This window comes from Fukomys damarensis, unplaced genomic scaffold (genome assembly GCF_012274545.1).
Source record: "Fukomys damarensis isolate Sample0158 unplaced genomic scaffold, DMR_v1.0_HiC HiC_scaffold_14, whole genome shotgun sequence".
NCBI lineage: Eukaryota > Metazoa > Chordata > Mammalia > Rodentia > Bathyergidae > Fukomys > Fukomys damarensis.
The window spans coordinates 72,036,801-72,044,967 of record NW_022900926.1 but is presented as its reverse complement, the minus strand read 5'-3'; the positions used below and the strand labels follow the sequence as shown (position 1 = coordinate 72,044,967).

Sequence of the window (8,167 nt, the reverse complement as noted above, 5' to 3'; positions counted from 1 at the left end):
ATATATTCTAGTGTGAATGAATACAACTTTCTTGTCATTTGTTTATTTGATGTGGTTATGCTGTCAACTTAACATATGATTGTACTGCTTCAGTGTATTTTCAAATTTTATGAATTGCATTTTTTGGATTTAAAATTATTTTGAGTATGCAATGCATATATATAACATGATTCTATAGACAAAGTTTATTCAGAGTAATCTAGCTAACATGTTCATTTCTTCTACCTGTTTTTTCCTGTTCCAAATATAGGCAAATATATATTCCTAGTTCACCTAGCTCACACACACAAAAAGCCTACTATACTTTTGGTACCATGTGAGTGCGTGCGTGTGTTTTAGAGCTAATATGTAACCTGGAGATCACTCCACATCATGTAAAGAGATGGCTCTGTTGTTTTGTTTTGTTTCTAGAGTTGCACAGTATGTTTTGTTATGTGGATCTGCCCTGATTTATTCCACCAGTTTCTGACTATGGTTACTTGGATTGTTCCCAGTCATTTGCTATTATAAATAGTACTGCAATGAATAACTTTGTACCTAAACCATCTCGTATTTTGGAATAGCTTGTCGAATTGGGATTTCTGTTTCAAAAGCAAATGCATGTATAATTTCGTGAGCAATTATCCAATTCCCATGCATAGGTTTTGCGTACTTTGCATTCTCAATGACACAATGCACCATCCCTGTTCCCCAAGGCCTCCCAACCAACAGGGTGGTCATTTGGACTTTTGCTAATCTGATTACTTGCCTTCTATCATTCTGCTCCATGGCATAGTAAGATGATTTCATTGACTTTTGGAAGAACTCTTTCAGGATAAACAATAGGTAATTGTGTTGAAGGTGGTAGGAAGAGAGTGGCAGCAGTATTTCTATTTCCATTCTCCTAATTATGGAAATGCCAAAGTCCACAGCATCACTATCCTAGTTAAGACCTTGGGTTTCCAGCCAAATATAGGAAGACATCTGTTATGGCTCATGTTTGGGTTACCTCCTCCACAAAGCCTCAAGCTTCTTCAAAGGTGGGTGATCTAGAGTGTGTGTTTGACTCATGGTGGGGTTAGGCCTGAGGGCACTAGAATTAAGGGCAACAAAGTGAACAATTCCTCATTAATTTGGCCTTTTTCTAAGTCCTATTTTCTTGTTGTTATTGTTCTGTTTCTTGATACTGCGTCTCACCATGTTGCCTACCTTGACGCCCAACTCCTTCCTGGGCACAAGCAATTCTCTTTCCTCAGCCTTGGGACCAGATGCGAGCCACCACACATTTCTAAGTCACAATTTTTATATGTAGCCCAAAAATCTAGTCCAATATTATGCATAATTAAGAATTTTTAAAATCAACCATAAATTAGGGAAGGTTTTGAAATCTGGAGTCTTAGAAGTTATTTGTATTAAGACAATAATAAATCCTTTGTTATCAACAAGGGTATATTGACACTTGTTTTGGGTGATGAGGAAGGCCAGGCATATCTGAAGAAAATAAGTAGCATTATGAAATAATCAAATTGACTGCTTTTCTTAGCAGTAAAGAGAAAAGAACAGATGGTAGCCTACTATTAGATTTGGAAAGTGTGTAGAGTAACGTTGTGGTCAAAAAAATCAGATTGGGTTTACACACTTGCCTGCTGTGGCCAATCGGCAATTTACACCAACAGGCTGTACGGAGAAATATTAACTCGTATTATTTGGTTAATGCGGTTGTTTCGAGGATTAAATGAGCTAAGGTGAAAAGCACTGGGGTCAATGATTTAGTCTGGAATCCTGGTTGGTGAGTGGGAGCTCCAAGAACAGGCATGACAATAAAGACAGGCGAGGGGCAGAGGAGTTATGGCTCATGTTTGGGTTACCTCCTCCACAAAGCCTCAAGCTTCTTCAAAGGTGGGTGATCTAGAGTGTGTGTTTGACTCCTGGTCGGGTTAGGCCTGAGGGCACTAGAATTAAGGGCAACAAAGTGAACAATTCCTCATTAATTTGGCCTTTTTCTAAGTCCTATTTTCTTGTTGTTATTGTTCTGTTTCTTGATACTGCGTCTCACCATGTTGCCTACCTTGACGCCCAACTCCTTCCTGGGCACAAGCAATTCTCTTTCCTCAGCCTTGGGACCAGATGCGAGCCACCACACATTTCTAAGTCACAATTTTTATATGTAGCCCAAAAATCTAGTCCAATATTATGCATAATTAAGAATTTTTAAAATCAACCATAAATTAGGGAAGGTTTTGAAATCTGGAGTCTTAGAAGTTATTTGTATTAAGACAATAATAAATCCTTTGTTATCAACAAGGGTATATTGACACTTGTTTTGGGTGATGAGGAAGGCCAGGCATATCTGAAGAAAATAAGTAGCATTATGAAATAATCAAATTGACTGCTTTTCTTAGCAGTAAAGAGAAAAGAACAGATGGTAGCCTACTATTAGATTTGGAAAGTGTGTAGAGTAACGTTGTGGTCAAAAAAATCAGATTGGGTTTACACACTTGCCTGCTGTGGCCAATCGGCAATTTACACCAACAGGCTGTACGGAGAAATATTAACTCGTATTATTTGGTTAATGCGGTTGTTTCGAGGATTAAATGAGCTAAGGTGAAAAGCACTGGGGTCAATGATTTAGTCTGGAATCCTGGTTGGTGAGTGGGAGCTCCAAGAACAGGCATGACAATAAAGACAGGCGAGGGGCAGAGGCGGGTGAACAGGCCAAGATTCATCCTATCCTTTACTCTTGCGAAGGAGGCACGACTGGTTCTGCCCCGACTACCCAGAAAGAGGAAACGGAGGCTCTGCTAGTCGAGGTCGGTGATTCGAACGAAGCGAGGGCATCCCCAGAAAAGTGCCCTTTTCCGCCGGCCGGGCTGAGGACACGAGGACTCAGCCCACCGCCGACCTGGCGTTCACCGTCCACAGCGCAAGCCGCCCGCAGCCGGAGCAGCAGCCGCTTTCACGCCAGGTCACTGCCACAGGCGGGGACAGCGACGAGGGACTTCCGGGCAGCCGGTTCTCGACAGGACGCCATTCTTGCCGGCAGACAACGACCTCGCCCACGAGTAAATACTGTATTACGCCCACTCTGCCCAACACCAATACTAATGAACCGCACATTAAAGGCTCAGCGGGTGCAACCCTCGCTCACAACCCAACTTTTCCACCGCCAAGCCTATCACGCCGGGAAGAGCCCCAGGTTTCACCCTGCCCCTCGCCTTCCGGAGTCCGCCCCCAAGGCTCCGCCCCTTCGGAAGTTCTCGGCTCCGCCGTAAAGATGGGAGCGTTCTTTGCCACTCAACCTACAGGCCGCCTCCTTCTTTACGGCAGGCCGCATTCCACGTCGCCAATATGGCGTCCCCCGCGTAGCCTATGGTGGTGGTTTCTGCTCCAGGTGGCAGCGGCAGTACTGAGCCGGGGCTACTGTGCATTCAGCCCGGGTTTCAAACAGCAGCAGTTAAAGTTCGTTTTGGGTTACGGTTCAGGAAGGCACCGTCCTTTGAGGGACAAGAACCGCCGCTTCCATTTAGTTCCTGCAAGTTCCTTCTTGGCCCCTGGTTTCTTTCCCGAGCCACCTCGGATAACCCAGGTCCCCGACACTCAAGCTCAGACTATGAGTCTTCAGCAGCCGCTGTTGCGCTTGTCCCGTTATCTCGGGGTCTTGGGTCCCCTACGTCGCCCGTGGTGGTTCCCATCCCTCAACACCATCTCTGCTCTGGGGTCCTGGCGTGGTCACTCCTCCAGGTCCCCGACCCACTGGAACCAAGTGCTGTCAGAGGCGGAGAAGATTGTGGGCTATCCCACATCCTTTATGAGCCTCCGCTGCCTGCTGAGCGACGAGCTCAGCAACATCGCTATGCAGGTGCGGAAGCTGGTGGGGACTCAGCACCCTCTACTTACCACTGCCAGGTGAGCGACACCCTCTCCCTCCGACTCAAGTCTTTTTCTGCCCAGCGAACCCACCCTGCCTCGCTCAGACTAGCTTCCTGCCAATCTTTTATCGCTTTCTACCGTCCTCTCCTCTAGACGTTGCTTTTCCGTCCACGTACTCTTCATGTACTTGCTCAGCCGAATGGATAAATGGTTTTCTTATGAGGAGCATTTGTGCGCTATTCGAGATTTTTGTTTCTTAACTGTTGAAAGTGGAGACGCTTCAATGATTTGTGGAGAAATGAAGCAAGGATGTAGGTATATTGAGTCACTATATAAATATGGCCTTTAAAAGTGAGATAGATTTTCGATTCCGTACTCTTTTAGAATCATATCCAGAAAGAGTAGAGAGGGAGAAACGACCTGACAGTTAACAGTTCTTGCCAACGAATGTTCAGACTTGAAGTAGGAATTTATCCAGGCAGTAGTCGTTATCTTCTTGAGACTTTTATCACTTATGCTGGACTCCTGCTGTGAAACGTGCCATTGAGGTTATAAACCCACTAAAAACAACAGCAAAACCACCTTTTGGATTTATAATCAAATTAAAATATACAGAAAAGTTGCAAGAATAAAAATAAAACGTACTCGTGTACCGTTTAATCAGATTCACACGCTATTCGTGTGGATGCGTGTGTGTGTGTGTGTGTGTGTGTGTGTGTGTATAATTTTTTTCTGGATCACTTGCAATTACTTGGTAATTGCATACTTCACAGTCCTTTACCCCGAATTCTTAAGTATTTCCTAAGCATAGGAATATTTTTACATAACTAGTACTGTTATCAACTTAGCTACTTTTAATATTGATTCAATACTTTTAATGTTCTTTTAACAATCTGTGCATGCAGTACAGAATCCAGATTAGGATCAGGTATTGCATTTTGTTGTTATCTCTAGACTCCTTCAATCAGGATATTTCTTGACTCTCCTTGGCCTTTAGTACTACAGCAGTTGTTCTCAATTTCGGCAGTTTTGCCCTCCAGGGGACATATGGCAATGTGTGGAGACATTTCTTGTTATCACAAGTGGGAATAAGTAGAGGGCTGGGATGCTGCCCTACAGTTCCCAGGACAGCCTCACAAGGACAACTTTCGTCTCAAAATGTCAGTAGTGTCAGTGTGGAGAAACACAGGACAGAAGCCATCTTTCTTTTTCTATTTTCTTTTTTCTATTCAACTTTTATGTATTTTTGTTCTTTTGAGACAGGGCCTCACTGTAGCCCAGGCTGGTCTCAAATTTGTGGTGATCCTACTGCCTCAGCCTCCTGAGGGCTGATATTACAGGTGTATACCACTATGCCTGGCTTAAATTTTTATTTTTATATAACTGTGTTCAAAGGCAGAAGAAAATAGTAACACGGAGATTCAACATAGTCACGATCCCGCAAATGGTAACATCTAAGTGAAAGTATAGTCTAATACCACAAGCAGGATATTGATACGTATCATTTTTATCACAACAAAGATTCCTCTTGTTGCCCTTTTTAACCACACTGTCCTTACCCACCCCATTTTTATGAAACACCTGTTATTTTCATACCATATGAGTTTCCAAATAGCAATAATAATTTTATTTAACATTGTTTCTAATTATCAGATATGTCACTTTATGATTGGGCTAAATTTGTCTTGTAGCTAGAATGCGCTCTAGAGATTCTAAGTGATAAATACACCCAGAACACACACTCCTGTGATATATGTATATATGTATTCATATAGATTTATTGTGATCATGGGAATTGAATAATTTTATTTAACATTGTTTCTAATTATCAGATATGTCACTTTATGATTGGGCTAAATTTGTCTTGTAGCTAGAATGCGCTCTAGAGATTCTAAGTGATAAATACACCCAGAACACACACTCCTGTGATATATGTATATATGTATTCATATAGATTTATTGTGATCATGGGAATTGAACCCAGGGCATTCTTCCTTTAAAAATTTATATATTCATTTATTATAGACAGAGTCTCACTAAATTGCACATGCTGGGGTTGAACTTCTGATCCTCTTGCCTCAGCCTCCCAAGTTTCTGGGATGACAGGTGAATACCACCAAGTCTGGCAATATGTGTATATTTTAAAGCATAGTATGAAACTAACGAGCCAACTATGCTACCTAATTTTAGCACTATAACTTTGCCTATCCTGTTGAAGTATTTTGTGTATTCTCTAGCCCAGTGATGGTGAACGTTTTAGAGCTTTCAATGATCCAAACAACTTGCTGTGGCATGCATGTCATAGGTTTGACACCACTGCAGCCCCTCTCCCTGACTTCTCTACACTGATTTTTCCTTTTTTCGTCATATAGGTGTTTCTTAAAATAAGAACATGTTTAATTTTGCTAATTTTTTCTTTGAAATGTACAAATATGGTGGTTTATTCCTTATGGTTTTCTATGACAAGTTTTATTTGTCATTGTTTCTGAGATTCATTCATGTGTGTATTACTATATTTCAGTAGTTATTCACAGCTATGTGGAATTCTATTGTGTGAATACGTTGCAGCATTTATATTGTTTGTATTTTTTGGTATTATTAAAATACTATGAATATATTCATATGTATCACTTGGTGTACAAATCTTGTTGGATATAATTGTTTTGTTTTTTTTTTAGACAGGGTCTCAATATGTAGTTCAGGTTGACCTTGATCTCATGGCAATACTCTTACCTCAGTTTCCCAGTGCAGGGATTACAGATGTGTCCATGACACCCAGTTAACTCTTTCTTTAGAAGATAATGCCAAATTGTTTTCCAAAGTGATTGTATCTATTTACACTCTGACAAGCATTGTCTGGGTTTAGGTTACTCTGTGTTTTGAAAACAGCAGAACCGTGAGCTTTCTTAAATTTCTTAAATTCTGTGTATGTGGTGGGAATGATAGTGTCAGTGATGAGTTTATAGCAGTCTAGCGCATTGTGAGTATTGTAATCCCTTTAATAGAACATTGATGTGAAATGGTTAGAGCTAAAGACCTTATTAATGTGTGGAGAATTGCAGTTAAATGTCTACCTATAGCCAGAGCATCAGGTGAAGGCTTGGAGAACATCCCTTCTGAGGCCAGATGAAATCTCATGAGACTAACACTCTGAAACTTTACTGATTGTAGCTTACCCTACATAGTAGTCCCACTGTACAGTGAAAAAATTGGAGAGGAACAAAATAAATAGCAAATTTTGCCAAAGTTGTTATGATAGCATATATGAGTTATATTTTATAATAAAGAGCTAGTCTGCATTTAATTTTATTGCATTTACTATGATAGTGTTTTGCACATTATTTAAACAATCTAATCTCATGTGGACAATTAACACATTTGGGGATGGGTTCTAAATATCTATAGATTCTGCATCTGTTTTAGCAAGGGAACAGGCATTTGATCCATAGATTGTCAGGTAATGGCTATTATAAATTAGAGATAAATACATGGATTAAGCAGCTGTATTATTTCGCATACTTTGCACCATAATTTCAAGTTTTGTCAGCAAAGGATTGATAATTAAGAGGAAGATACTCTCAACATGGTAGCCAAAGGGCACCCCTGTTAGAACCTTAGGAAATTATACTTGGGCAATTCTTTTACAATGCTAAAATGACCTGTTTTACATTCTGAGATCCTGTTATTTGCTTAAAACAATATTCTAATCCCTTGGGCAATTTGGTTTTTGAGTAAATCTACACTGTATGTTTAGGATGAATAATGTTTAACATACTTAAAATTTAAACGTAACGTAATATTTTTGGCAAACAATAGGAGAAGGAAGAAAATTGGCATACTTCATTATTCACTACTTTCTTTTCTTTAACCCTCCCTGTCAAGAAAAGGGGAAAAGAGCCTAGAAATATACTCTTTATTTCAACAGTTTTAATTCAGAAGTCGAGGAAGGGTTGGGATGTAGTTCAGTGGTAGAACACATGTCCAGGATGCACTAGACCCTGGGTTCAATTCCTTCCAAGAAAAAAAATAAATTAATTAAAATTTTTGAAATTTGTGAGCTGATGGTCCTACTACTGATAACAGAGGAACAGTTAGGGCTGGGAATCTCGGTGCTGCCTGCCTGGCCAGCTCAAGGTCCTGAGTTTGATCCCTGGTACCAAAACAAAAACAAAAACAAACCAAACCAAAACAAAACAAAAACCCAGTGGAACAGTGGGCTCATTTTTATTCTTGTTTTTATAGATTTTCTAGTATATCATGTTATAAATTTCAGTTAAGTCCTCAATTAGTTGATTCAGTATTTATTGAAACTTATGAA

General features: G+C 40.4%; 1 protein-coding gene across 2 annotated transcripts in view; it reads left to right on the top strand.

Annotated features, from left to right (window-relative positions):
- Positions 1–3,300: 3,300 nt before the first annotated feature.
- The window catches only part of Pdss2 (decaprenyl diphosphate synthase subunit 2), a 273,893-nt gene continuing 269,026 nt past the window's right edge, over positions 3,301–8,167 (top strand). For both annotated transcript variants that reach the window (XM_033763426.1, XM_033763427.1), the window contains exon 1: positions 3,301–3,885. In XM_033763426.1, coding sequence (XP_033619317.1) covers positions 3,590–3,885 — 296 coding nt within the window. In that variant the 5' untranslated portion in view covers positions 3,301–3,589. The remainder of the gene's footprint in view (positions 3,886–8,167) is intronic.